The sequence below is a fragment of the Tupaia chinensis genome, unplaced genomic scaffold (genome assembly GCF_000334495.1).
Source record: "Tupaia chinensis unplaced genomic scaffold, TupChi_1.0 Scaffold143951_1, whole genome shotgun sequence".
NCBI lineage: Eukaryota > Metazoa > Chordata > Mammalia > Scandentia > Tupaiidae > Tupaia > Tupaia belangeri.
The window spans coordinates 334,016-347,481 of record NW_006203802.1 but is presented as its reverse complement, the minus strand read 5'-3'; the positions used below and the strand labels follow the sequence as shown (position 1 = coordinate 347,481).

General features: G+C 38.5%; 1 protein-coding gene across 3 annotated transcripts in view; it reads left to right on the top strand.

The window, feature by feature from the left end:
- Positions 1 to 93: 93 nt before the first annotated feature.
- The window catches only part of C1GALT1 (core 1 synthase, glycoprotein-N-acetylgalactosamine 3-beta-galactosyltransferase 1), a 27,345-nt gene continuing 13,972 nt past the window's right edge, over positions 94 to 13,466 (top strand). The window contains exons 1-2 of one of the 3 annotated variants that reach the window (XM_006165539.3): positions 94 to 228; positions 11,789 to 12,025. In XM_006165539.3, coding sequence (XP_006165601.1) covers positions 11,806 to 12,025 — 220 coding nt within the window. In that variant the 5' untranslated portion in view covers positions 94 to 228; positions 11,789 to 11,805. Of the gene's footprint in view, positions 229 to 9,047; positions 9,382 to 11,440; positions 11,513 to 11,788; positions 12,026 to 13,466 lie in introns of those variants that run through there. The other 2 variants (XM_014582978.2, XM_014582977.2) reach the window with 2 other exon arrangements.

Genomic DNA, 13,466 nt, shown 5'->3' with positions numbered 1-13,466 from the left:
GCCGGCCGCGGCCTGCTCCCGCGCCGGACCACATAGCGGTCTCCGCGCCCGGCCCTGTCGCCCCGCCCCTGGGCCCTCCCCGCCCCCTCTAACCTGTGGGTTCGGACTCTGAGCTCAGGTGTGGGCTCCTTCCCCGAGAGCCTCCGGGTGCCGCACTGCCGGAGCGCCCAGCCCGCGGGTGCTTTCCAGAAGTGCCTGGAGCCTGCTTGGGGTTTGCTTGGATATCAGGTTTGTTTGTAGCTAATTTATTTTTTCTTTCTTTCTTTCTTTCTTTCTTTCTTTCTTTCTTTCTTTCTTTCTTTCTTTCTTTCTTTCCTTCTTTCTTTCTCTTTGTTTTTCTTTCTTTTTTTCTTTCTTTCTCTCTCTCTCTTTCTTTCTTTCTCTTCCTTTCTTTTCTTTCTTTTCTTTCTTTCTCTTTCTTTCTTTTCTTTCTTTCTTGTCCTTCCTTCCTTCCTTCCTTCCTTCCTCTTTTAAATTTTCTTGGCGCTGACCGAATGAACAAGCCCAGGTGCGTGTTGGGGCGCTTGCTGCATGAAGCAGGAAAAAAAATACATATTTTTTGCCTTTCTACTTTCTTGTTCCTAACAAAGTGTGATGGGATTCGTAATTGCTGACAAGTTGCCCGTGCCGCTTTGAATTGGGGTAAATTCTGTACTCTTAAAAGATGATCATAAATCCAGGGTTGGGATTTATTCTTTCCAAGCCTTTATCTTCCTCCCACTCTTCCTCTGATTACTTAAGACGAACGACAACATCAACCACAAAATCCTATCCTGGAAACATTGACTAGATTTCCAGGCTAGTTCTCTAGATTCATTGCAGGTATCACTGGATTTCCTTTTAATGCTTTTCAGAATGAAAACTGTTATGCTCACTATCAATTGATTTCATTATGAATTAAAAAGTTATAAAATTGGAACTTCAATGTACCAGTAATTGGGCCAATGTGTAAGAACAGAAGTATGCTAATTTACTAAAAATTGGGCACGGTCCATAGATAACTCTGCCCGGATGCCAGGAAAACGTGTGTAATATAAAGTTGTTCAACTCTGGTGTAAATTTAGGTGGGAATCTGAGTTTTTAGCAGGTTATTTAGATGACAGTTTTCCACTCCCTTATCAGATAAATATCAAATTAGACTTAAACACATGACAGTGTGTTCGAAGTGTTGTATATAGTAAATTATACTTATATACTTATACTTTTTGCTAGTACAGTTTGGACATAAAGTTTCAAGTTACCAAACAGTTAACTCTTTTCACCATATGTTAAGCAAAACAGTGATTTAGTAGGGAAAGTATGACTCATTTAAAATTCTTCACAGAGAAAGAGAATGATTTTCCAGTACTAGTGGAGAACTATTAAATGTCTCTTACATTAGACTAGAATTTGTATTTCTCTGTATCTTTTTAGTTAGGATTCAGTATTTTAAAACTACTTTGTGGTTACTAATTTAAAGTTTTTGTTAATTAAGCCTTTTTTTCTTAGATTATACTAGTCTATATTTCTGAGTAAATTCAATATCCAGAAATTATTGGAATTTTACCACAAATTTACATAAGAGTACTGTACTTATGAGTTCATGTTTAACTAATCATAGGAACACAAAAATGTGTCACTCGACCTATGCACTATTCATAAATTGATTTGTGCTAGAATAAAATTTACATAATACAGTTTACCTTTATAATCCAATATAATATTGAAAGTAGAGTTTTTGGTAAAGTCATTGGTTAGAATTTTTATGACAGTGCCTTATATAGAAAGTGGGCAGCCTGATGTTAAAATTTAATTTAGGTACACTGAAACATTTAAGTTTCCCAATGCAACCATCTTTTCTTTTAAAACATTTGTTGGGTTCTAGAGAAGAGGTTGGTATACAAACTAGTGAGGTAGAAAGAGAGGTATGACAAAATTCTTCTTACCCCAAACTCCAGTGGGATTAGAGTAATTCTATTAAAAGAAACAAAAACTTGTCTCATAAAATTGATAGAGTTAGCATTTTTTTCTTGAAATCTAGTCAGAGAGAAACCCCGGTGTATATTTAAATTTTATGTTGCATGTAACTCAAATATCTAAGGGGAAAACACATACAAAATCTGTAATATGTGAAAATAGAAGGTATATGAAGTGTCCTTCTGCGGTGGGAAGGGGGATATATATAGGTTACATAGGGGTATATATAAAGAAGTTGATATTTATGAACTAGGGAAACCCATAAGGCAGGAGAAACCCAAAAGAAAATCGAATAAATTATCCAGCATATGTAATGAGCTGCCTTGCGCATTTGAGGGAACACATGGAGAGGAAGGGGAGGCCTGTTTCTCTTCTGAAACAAGAAACCTGATTACAATGAAAGTTATATATTAAAGCATTTTATATTTATAGAACTTGAATAATGGGCAGGATTTGAAATTATGTACAGCTTGGTGTAGTCATTTGCATTCTTAGTCATTGTATTTTTATTCTTGTATTCTTGCCATAAAGAGACAGACAGACAGAGAAGAGAAAGCATCCCTCCCACTCCCCAGAATGGTCATGCCACCATCCCTTCTTTCTTTCTCCCCTTTTTCAGGACTTTGGGCTTGCACATTCATATGCTTGTCATGTTTGTCAGGCCTCTGGGTCTCAAATGGTATGGCCAGCCCTTTGGGGTTCAGCTGCCTTAACCACTAGGCCACTGAGCTGGCCCTGCATTTTTAATCATCGTTTTAGTTCCCTAAGGCTGCCATCAAAGTACCACAAAGTGGGAGATCGAAAACAGTAGAAGTAGGCCAACCACAATGGCGCAGGGGTAATGTAAGGCTCTGCAGTGCTGAAGCCAAATGGGAAGGCCCTGGGTTCATGTCCTGGGGTCTCACCGTACATTCTGGGTGCATGCCTGTGATCCTGGCTAGCTGAGGATATGGGTGGATTGTAACATGAAGACCCTTTGAGATGCTCCCCTGGTCCCCTTTATGGAAGAAATAGATTAAGTAAAACCACAGAAATCTGTTGTCTCAGTTTTGGACCTACATGTCTAAAATCAAGATGTCAGCAGGACCATACTTTTTCAAAGGTCCAATGGGAGAGTCTGTTGCTTCTTAGCTTCAGCTGTGTCACAGGATTACTGGAACAGTTGCATCCCTGCAGTTTCTGCCTATTATCACTTGCCTTCTCCATTTATGCCTCTGCCTTCATATGATTTTTCTCCCTTTCTGGGACACCAGTCATACTGGATTAAGGTCCACCCTAATTACTTCATCTTTACTTGATTACATATGCAAAGACCCTATTTCCAAAGATTATATGCATAGTTACTGGGGTTAGGACCTCACTGTATCTTTTTGAGGGCATGGTGACAGTTTAAACCATAATAGTTATGCAGTTTACCCTTTGCAGTGTTCAGTTTAAATGTTTAGCACCACATGACAGACTGAATCAAAGAATACAGTGAGAACAGAAGGGACACTTAAATTCATTTACATATATCATTGCCAACTATTTGCCAGGTCCTCAAGATAAAACTGAGTAGACAAAAATCTTTGTCCTCATAGAGCTTATATTTTGAAGTACTGTTTCTAAAAGTGTAGTGCATGGATCCACAGCATCTACTTCACTTGGGAACTTAGAAACACACGTTTTCAGGTTCCACCCCAAATTTCTTGATTTGGAAACTGTTTTTTTTTTTTTTTTAGTGTTTCTGCTATAGGATATGTGTGCTCACAAGAGAGACAGTGATGTGAGAAATCACCCCCACCCTCAGGGGAATGGCTACACCTCAGTCCCTTTTGTGCACGCGTGCACATGTGTCCAGCATGATTTTCAGGCCACTGGGTCCACTACTCTACCCTTGCAGTAAGCCACGTGAGATCCAGTGCCTTTACCTCCATGCCACCTGCTGGCACCTGGAAACTGTTTTAATAGCCTTCTTGGTGACTGATGCAGCTCGAGTGTGAAACCCAATGATCAAGCCGAGAAGAGAGACAATACACAAGATAGAAAAGTAAAATAATATTGGATATCAGTAGTTGTGGGTAAGAATAGGATAGCTAGAGAAAACTGCGTAAAAGTTAAGACCTAAAGGAATTGGGGAGTGAGCCCAGTAAGTATTTGGATAAGGTGTATTCCCAACAGAAATAGCAAATGCCAAGATGTGGCTTATTTATAGGAAAGCAAAGCGTCTAGAATTAAAACAAACTGAGAAGCAGATAGTATTAGGTTCAGTCCTATGGACTTGCTGCTGCTATTTGTTCATCTTTGAGATATAAAGACACTAAGTCCTAGGAGGAGAGATCAGAAATAAAGGGGTGGTGTGGGATAGCAGATTGTGTGAAGGTCAATTTAAGGTTTTGACTTTCCCACAGTGAGATTAGGATGACAGTGGTGGGTTTTTAAGCAAGTAACATCTGATTTTGGTTTTAAAAAGATCATTGTGACTTCTGGTGGGATAAAGGAAAGGGTAAAGGAAGAGAAAAGTTGGGTAGGAGGCTGTTACAGTAGTTGATAAGTATTCAGACTAGGGTAGTAGCAGTGGAGAGGGTCGAAGAGTTACAAAACTAAAAACATTGAATATAATGAAAAGTAGTGTTTCCTCCCCCTACTCTAGTTACCTCAACCAACTAGTTGCCTTCCTCAAACCAACTGTGTTATAACTAGTTTTTCTGTTTTCTTCCTGAGATATTTCATTATATGAGAAATTAAGATTTTTTAAAATTATGTAATATTTTTAAAATTTGTTATAGGGCACATGTGCTCAGCCAAGAGACAAAGAGAGTGCGACCAGCAGTTGGCGTAATGGCTATGTCACTGGACTACCATGTAGTCAACCATGGTTCTAGTCTTGGTCCTGGTGGCTTAAACTCATGCTGGGTGCATGTGCGTGTATGCCCAAGATCCCGAGAGTAGAATGGAGGTGAAGGGATTATGGCGTGACATCCCCCTTGGGGGGGGGATTTCTCACTTTCTGTCTCCCTTGTAAAAACAAGTGCCCTAAAGCAAACCCTCCCAAAAAAAAAAAAAAAAAAAAGAGAGAGAAAGAGAAAGCAAGCTACCTGGTCTGGTCTGGGACTCGAACCATGGTCAGCCATATCCCAAGTGAAATTTAATTTTTTATTTTATTTTGGGAGTTTTTTGCATAGAGCACATGTACTTACCAATGAGACAGAAAGAAAGTGAGAAATCAACCCCAAGGAGGAATGGCCACACTACAGTCCTTTCTCCTCCATTCTCCTCTCAGTATTTTGGGCACACATATGCCTGGTGTGAGTTTCAAACCACCAAGTCTGGGACTTGGTCATGTTGGAGTCCATGCCCTAAACACTATCCCACCTGCTGGCCCCAGAAACTAAGTTTTAATAGTTTAATGGAATGGTTTGTAATAGGGCTAATTTTCATCCCGAGGTGATACTTGGTAAAGACTAGAGACATTTTTGGTTGTCACAAGGAGATGCTGATGGCATCTAATTAAGTAGAGGTAAATTTCTTACAGTGAACAGATGAGCTTCCACAACAAAGAATTACTCAACTCATAATGTCACTAGTGTCAGAGTTGAGGTTGGGGCATAGATGGTGGAGGGAAAGGGGTGTTTTGGTCAGAGAGGATGGTAGGAGTAGAGGAACTGATGTTGCCTTGGGATGTTTAGGGAACAGTATGTAGATCAGGATTGCTGAAGCCTAAGTTAGAAAACGTGGAACAGTGAAAGATGAGGCTGGAAACCTAGACAGAGACTAAATCAAGAAGAACCTTTATATATTGTTAATTAAAGATGTTAGTTTGAGGAGCCAACCCCCAGCACAGTGGTCAAGGGAGTTGGATCCCACATGTGTGCACAGAATTCTGACTGAAGAAAGAAATGGAGGAAACAGTATTGCAGTGTGAGCACACTCTTATAGGGTGTGGGAGTGGTATGGGATTACTTCCTCTTCTCTCTCGTAATTGCGTGCACCTTCGAGCAAACAGAAACAAACTGCGAGCTTTTGTCTTATTGACAGTGGGATTCCATGAGAAAACTAATGGAGTGACATGTTCATTCAAGACTTCATTTTCATTCTGATGACAGAATAGTGATGAGTTGAGAAGAAATAGCACTTAAGCCAGGGATATAGGTTAGATACTGCAAAAATTTAGGGGAGAGAGGAGTTCTGAAGAATACAAATAGTAGAAATGGAGAGGAAACAGTGTATTCGAAGAATATTGGATCCACCAAGAAAGTCATGACACATTTTTGCATAGAAAAGCAGAAAAATACGTCATGACTTTACCTACGAGCCCATAAGATTTTCAAATATTAGAATGTCTTAATAGAAGGTGGGGCCAGCTGGTGGCATGGTAGTTAATGTGCTCGACCCCAACATGGTCAACTGCGTGAACCCAGTGGCTTTGAAAAAAAACGAGCACGTGTGCGTATGTGCCCAAAATCCCAAGGAAAGAATGGAGGAGATGGAATTGCTGAGTGACCATCCTTTCTGAGGGGGAGATTTCTCACTTTCTCTCTCTAGTGAGCTCATGCTATAATTTATAGGGAAGAAAAAAAGAGGGAACCAGCAGTTAGCGTAATGGCTATGTCTCTAGGCTCCCATGTAGTCGACCGCGGTTCACATCCCGGACCCAGTGGCTTAAAACTCACGCCGGGCGTGTGTGTGTGCGTGCCCAAGATCCCGAGAGGACAATGGAGGAGAAGGGATTGCGGCATGACCATCCCCTGTGGGGGGTGATTTCTCGCTTTCTGTCTCTATGTCTCTGTCTGGCGAGCGCACGTGCCCTATAGCAAAAAAGGAAAAAAAAAAAAGATTTAGAAGCTAGAATCAGCAAGACTTAGTAATTGAATTTGGGGTGAGGGTAAGGAGAGCATTAAGAATGTCTTCCTAATTTCTAGTTTAAATAGTCAGATGGCTCTGAGTAAAATAGGTACCAGTTGGTGTATAATTTAGGTAATTACCACTAATCACGGGAAGATGAGCAGGCTTAAGGAAGGAAGATAATGAGTTACTTTTCGGACATGTTGAATTTGAAATGCCTGTGATCCAGGTGGAAGTGTTTAGCAGGCATTTGTTTATGTGAGTTAAAACCTGGAGAAGTCTGAAAAGGATCAGGAGTCCCTTTTGTGTAACAAGTGTGGGGAAATTAATGCCCTTTGGATTTTTTTTTTTAAATTCCATTCTCTAGTTAAAATAGCCTATGTTCATTTCATTTTTGTTAGGGAAGTAGTCCATGTGTACTTAAAACATCAGAAGGTTATAACATGAAAAAATAAATTTGATCCTTCCTGCCCATTCAACCCACGACTAGTTCTCAGAGATATATTTATACATATATTTAACAAGGCCTTTCTCTGTTTCTCTTAACATACATATGTGTATGTAAAGAGCTAAGTGGGATCATACTATACATATTTCGGTACTTAGTCTTAAAAATAGATCCTTTATCTCACATAGTTGTTAGAATGAAGGTTGTGTTTTGGAAAAAAGTGAAAGGTAGAGTGGACACTAATGGATATAGCATAATCTTGTGTAAATGAAAGATGAGCAACATAACATGCTAGTAAAGGCACTGCTTCCCCCACCGCATACAAAAGAAACATTGTGATAGTCAGCTTTGGGAAGAGTTTACGATAGCGATGATAAAGAAAACTAACGATGATAAAGAAAACTGCATGCGCACGGGTGCACTCTTGTGTTTTCCTCTAGTGAGTTTTTTTAACTAATTTTTTTAAATTCCATATACCTTATTAACAAAAGGTAATAATCTTTGCTGAAAGTGCTAAGAGTTTCTTTGTCAGTAGATGCACGTTTTTAACAGCATGGAATATTGTTATATGGATGTATTATATAGTTTAGAGCTCATTTCCCATCATCAAACAGTTGTATTGTGACTGTCATAAACATCTTGGCAGACTTTTATGACAGTGTCTATAAGATAAATTTTTGATCATGAAATGATGTATCAAGGCATATTCACTTAAAATGTTTTTAAAAGGTGGACAAATGTCCTTCCAAACATGAAAGTGGGTATTGTGAGCAAGAATTCATGAGTGCCAGTTTTCTCATATTTGTTAGTACTCAGGGTTAATAAATACAATTTTTACCAATATGGTGGGTAGGTAAAATGAAGATACTAGTTTTAACCTATCTTTAATTATGAGTGAAGTTAAACATCCTCGACCACAGTGCTTTCCTTCCCTGTGAATCTTTCATGTTTAATGTTTTTATATTGGGTTATTTGTGCCCTTCTTTGTGATAATTTTTTTTTTTTTTTTGCTGTATGACATTTTAAAGATATTTTATGAAGAACCATATCCTTGAACCAGCAAGTTCACTGCCAGAAATTTATCCAGTGAATAAATTCAGTTTTTCTATTGTCATAGCTTCTCGCTTTTGGGGAGATCTCCATTCGTGATAATAAAATACAAAAAAAAAAGTTTTCTTCTAATTTATTTTTCTTTAAGAGAGATTTTTTGCTATGAGGAACATGTGTTCTCAGAGAGAGAAAGTGAGAAAACACCCCTAGGGGGATGGCCACACTGCAGTCCCTTCTCCTCCCTTCTCCTCTCAGGAGAAATTAAAATTAGAGGGCCCACTTGTTAATTTCTTTTTTTTTTAATTATTATTATTTTTCAGTTGGCCACAGGGCACACATCATGGAGAGAGAGGGAGAAAAAGTGAGAAAGCAAGCCATCAGGTCCGAGACTCAGTTGGCCACATGAGAGTCTAGCACCTTAACCACCATGCCACGTGCTGGCCTCAAATTTCATTTCTTAAAAAATTGAAATCTTAGAAACATTTGGAATTGTTATCAAAAAATAGGGATCCATATGGTTGATTTTTATAGTTCCTAAAAGATTATTTCAGTACTATTTCTTGAATAAGCCATCTTTTCTTTATTTGAAATACGTGTTATATATTAAATTTTCACATGTACTTCTTTTTCCATAATTTCTTATGTTTTTTTTTATTATTATTTTTAGGTTTTTGCTATAGAATGTGTGTACTCACCAGAAAGAGACCGACAGTGAGAGGAAAAGTGAGAAATCATCCCCCGGGGGTGTGGCCACCCCACAATACCTTCTTCTGGGATCTTGGGCACACACACTCAGCATGAATTTCCAGCCGCTGGATCTGAGATTGAAGTGGCAGTGAGCCATGTGGGAGTCCTGCATCTTAACCACCATGCCACTTGCTGGCCCTATAATCTCATTTAAAAATGACTTTGTGTGTTAACTTTATTTTATGAAAGGGGGAGAGTCATGTACCTGTAGTAAGATCTACACAGCCCCTCCCTCAGCTGGCCCAGATTATGGGCATGCAGGGACGTCATGACATCTCAGGGAGGTCTCGCATGCAAACCCAAGACCTTTCCCTTGTGGGTCCACTTGCATTCCTGCTGCGTGACTGCCTGGCCTGTTTTACTTGTGTGTTGACTTCATATTCTGATACATTTGCTGAATTTATTTATTAGATCTAATAGGTTTTCATGTAATTTGTAGGGTTTTCTACATATAAGATTATATCATCTGCAAACAGATAATTTTCTTTTTCCTTTCTATTTTGGTTCTTTAATTAACTCTTTTACTTTCTCTAATTGCTCTGACTAGAACATCCCATACTATGTTGAAAAAAAAAAAAGAAGTGGCAAAAGTGGATATCTTGTCTAATTTCTGATCTGAGAGGAAAACTTTCAGTCTTTCATCATTGTGTATGATGTTCACTGTTAATTTCTCATATATAACTTTTTATTTTGCCAAGGTGGTTTTTTCTAGTCCTATTTTGTTGAGTGTTTTTATTATAAGAGTGTTGCATTTTGTTAAATGCTTTTTCTGCCTTAATTTAGATCACCATTCTTTTTTTTTTTTTTTCTGTTCACTCTGTTAATGGTGGTATATTACCTTTGATTTTCATGAGTTGAATCATCCTTGTATTGCAGAAATACATCTCATTTATTCATGGTTTATACTCTTTTAATATGCTAGTGAATTCAGTTTGCCAGTAGTTTGAGAATTTTTGCATCAGTGTTTATAATAGAATGGTCTGCAGTTTTCTTGCAGTGTTTTTGTCTGGCTTTAATATCAGGGTAATTAGTGCCTCAGAATGAGTTAAAAATGTTCCTTCTCTATTTTTAAAAAGTTCAAGAAGACTTGGTTTTAGTTCTGTAAATGTTTGGTAGAGTTCACCAGGGAAGCCATCAGGTCTAGGACTTTTCTCGTTGGAAATTTTTTGATTACTGATTAAATTTTTGTACTAGTTATACAGCTCTTCAGATTTTTCTATTTCTTTATGATTCAGTCTTGGTTTTGTATTTCTAGAAATTTTTCCTTTTGCCTAGGTTATGCAGTTGTTGGCATTCAGTTGTCCATAGGACTATGTACAATTGGTAGCAGTGCCCCCCACTTTCATTTGTCTAGTCTGTTGATGAAGAACGAGCTTTATTTTCTGTATTATTCTCTTCTGTTTTAATTGCTCCAATATTCATTTCTTTCATTTAGCTGTGGATTTAGTTTGTTCTTTTTCTAAAGATAAGTTGTTGACTTGGGATCTTTTTGTTCGTGTTTTAGCTATAAACTTTCTGAGAAATGTAAAGCTTTTTTAAGCAAACAGAGAGGTCAAATTGTGACTTTTGATTGTGACAACCTGTGAGAGTTCAACTTTTCAAAATCTTCCTTTCTCATCTACCAAATAATATAATGATAATGAAAAATGAAATTGAAACTAAAATGTGTGGCCAGTATTTGTTACGTGGTAAATATTTAACTAATGTATTATTAAAGTTATCTTGAGAAACTGGAAACTATAGACTTAAGTCCACTCTCAGAACAAATTTAATGGGAATTTCTGACTTCACCATGTAGTCATTATTAGCAAACCTTTAAAAAGGACCTGTACACTTGATTGTGGTACATATAGTTCAACAGGCATTTGTGCCCACAAATAGCTACCGTGTCCCAGGCATTCTACGTAATCCTAGTATGTAGATGCCATCCAGGATCTTGCAATCCTCGGGAGGGATAACAATGAAAGATGGTGAACAGGAGGAGGCTACCTCCAACATAGCAGTGAAGCAGGGGAATTAGAGCAGGGGTCAGCAAACTTTTTCTGTAAAGAGCCAGGTAAGGCTTTGTGAGACATAATGCCTCTGTTGGAATTACTCAATTATGCTATTGTAGTTCAAAAGCAACTGTAATTAATGCACATACGAATGGGCACAAGCTTGTTCAATTAAAACTTTATTAAAAAAAAAAAGGTGACATGCCTGTTTGCCTGAGTCTCCAGATTTTTCTGACTAGTTCGTCCATAAACAGTGGTCAGCGGTTTTTACATTTTTAAATGGTTGTTTAAGAAGATGATGATGATGTAGCAGATGCTGTGCATGGCCTACAAAGCCAACAATAATTTTCTTTTAATCCTTTACAGAAACCTTTGGGTTGGAGAATAGAGTAGATGATGATTGTTAAAGAAACAAACAAAAAAGCTAGATATAAATACTCAGTTGACAACAAAGAAAGAAAAAGAACCAGACTTGGGTCCACAAAGGATCCCGGTGAGACAAATGGGAAATTACATGTGCAAATTACTGACACTCAAACAATGATTGTCATACTTACTGCTCATTTATTTTATTGGATTGTCCATAAGTGCAGTTTTAGAGATGTAGAGGGATAAATGCATAGATAATAAAAAATTAAATACTATTGGAAATATTCTTGTCTATGGAAGGAATTAACTTCCCATTATAGATATGTTATCAGACATTTTAGTATGCATAGACACTGTTTTATAATTTTATAACATCCCACTAATTTTTTTTTTCTTCCAGAAATACATTTTCGGGAGATGGCATCTAAATCCTGGCTGAATTTTTTAACCTTTTTGTGTGGATCGGCAATAGGATTTTTTTTATGTTCTCAGCTATTCAGTATTTTGTTGGGAGAACAGAGTGACACTCAGCCTAGTATTCTTCATAATGATCCTCATGCTAGGCATTCAGATGATAATGAACAGAATCATCTTGAAGGACAGATGAACTTCAATGCAGATTCTAATCAACATAAAGGTATGGTTTACTTTATGTAGGAGTAAACATAAGCAATATTTCAGTCTAAGCACTGAGAAAATTGGAAAGTTATATGAATTACTAATATCACTGTATATGTTCATTAAACTAAATTTTATATTCCAGATATTAATGTAATGTTGGTTTGCCTCAGAAGGAAATTGCTAAAGCACAGATTTTTTTTTCTTTTTTTTTTTTTGGAGAGGTTTTTGCTATAGGGCGCGTGTGTTCGCCAGAAAGACAGAAAGTGAGAAATCACTCCCCCAGGGGGGGATGGCCACGCCACAATCCCTTCTCCATTCTTCTCTCGGGATCTTGGGCACGCACGCACACACGCCTGGCGTGAGTTTAAGCCACCAGGTCCAGGACGCGAACCGCTGTCGACTACGTGGGAGTCCAGTGACACAGCCATTACGCTAACTGCTGGTCCCAGATTTTTGTTAGATTTTTTTTCTTCCATAGAGTACATGTGCTCCCTGGCAAGAGACAGTGAGAGAGGGAAAGTGAGAAATCACCCCCCCAAGGATGATGGCCATGCCACAAACAATCCCTTCTCCATTCTATTTTCAGTATTTTGGGCACACGTGCAAATGTGCCCAGCATGTTTTTCAAGCTGCTGGGTCTGGGACTTGAACCACGGAGTCTGTTATGTGGGATCCAGCACTTTAATCACTACCACCTGCTGGTAGTGATTTTTTTTTTTTTTTTTTTTTTTTAAAAATTTTTTTTTTTTTTTTTAGAAATGTTCAGGGCTGGCTCCATGGCTTGGTGGTTAAGGCAGCCAGATCCCACATGCCAACCACACAGTTTGAATCCTAGACACAGCAGGTTGAGAGACACACTGGGCACTGTGCATGGCTGCCCAAAATCCTGAAATGAGGGAGAGATGGAGGCAAAGGGATTGCAGCGTGTCCATTCCCCACAGGGGATGTTTTCTCTTCTCCCTACTTCTGGCGAGCACATGTGTTCTTAGCAAAAACTTAAAAAATGTTCAGAAGTTGTGATTTTGGGGACAGATATTACTTTTCAGATTAGATTTGTTTCTGAAAATCTTTCATAAATTCAGCTTTGCTATAGTTTCTATCTCTTTCTTTGAGTTTTGCTATTGTATTGTTTTGGTCATAGCATTTGCTTAGCTCTTTTTTCCTAGAGAAATTCAAGAGGGTTGGGTACGTGTGTGTACGTATAGAACCATTTGTATTACCAGAACTTAATATAACAGATCTTTTTTAGAGGTGTAAAGAACTAAGAAGCGGGGACCAGCAGATGGCATAATGACTACATTGCTGGACTCCTGTGTAGTCAACTGCGGTTCGAGTCCCAGACCTGGTGGCTTAAACTCGGGCCAGGCGTGTATGTGTGCACATGTGTGCCCAAGATCCCAAGGGGAGAATGGAAGAGAAGGGATTGTGGTGTAACCATCCCCCCCCCCCCGGGGGGG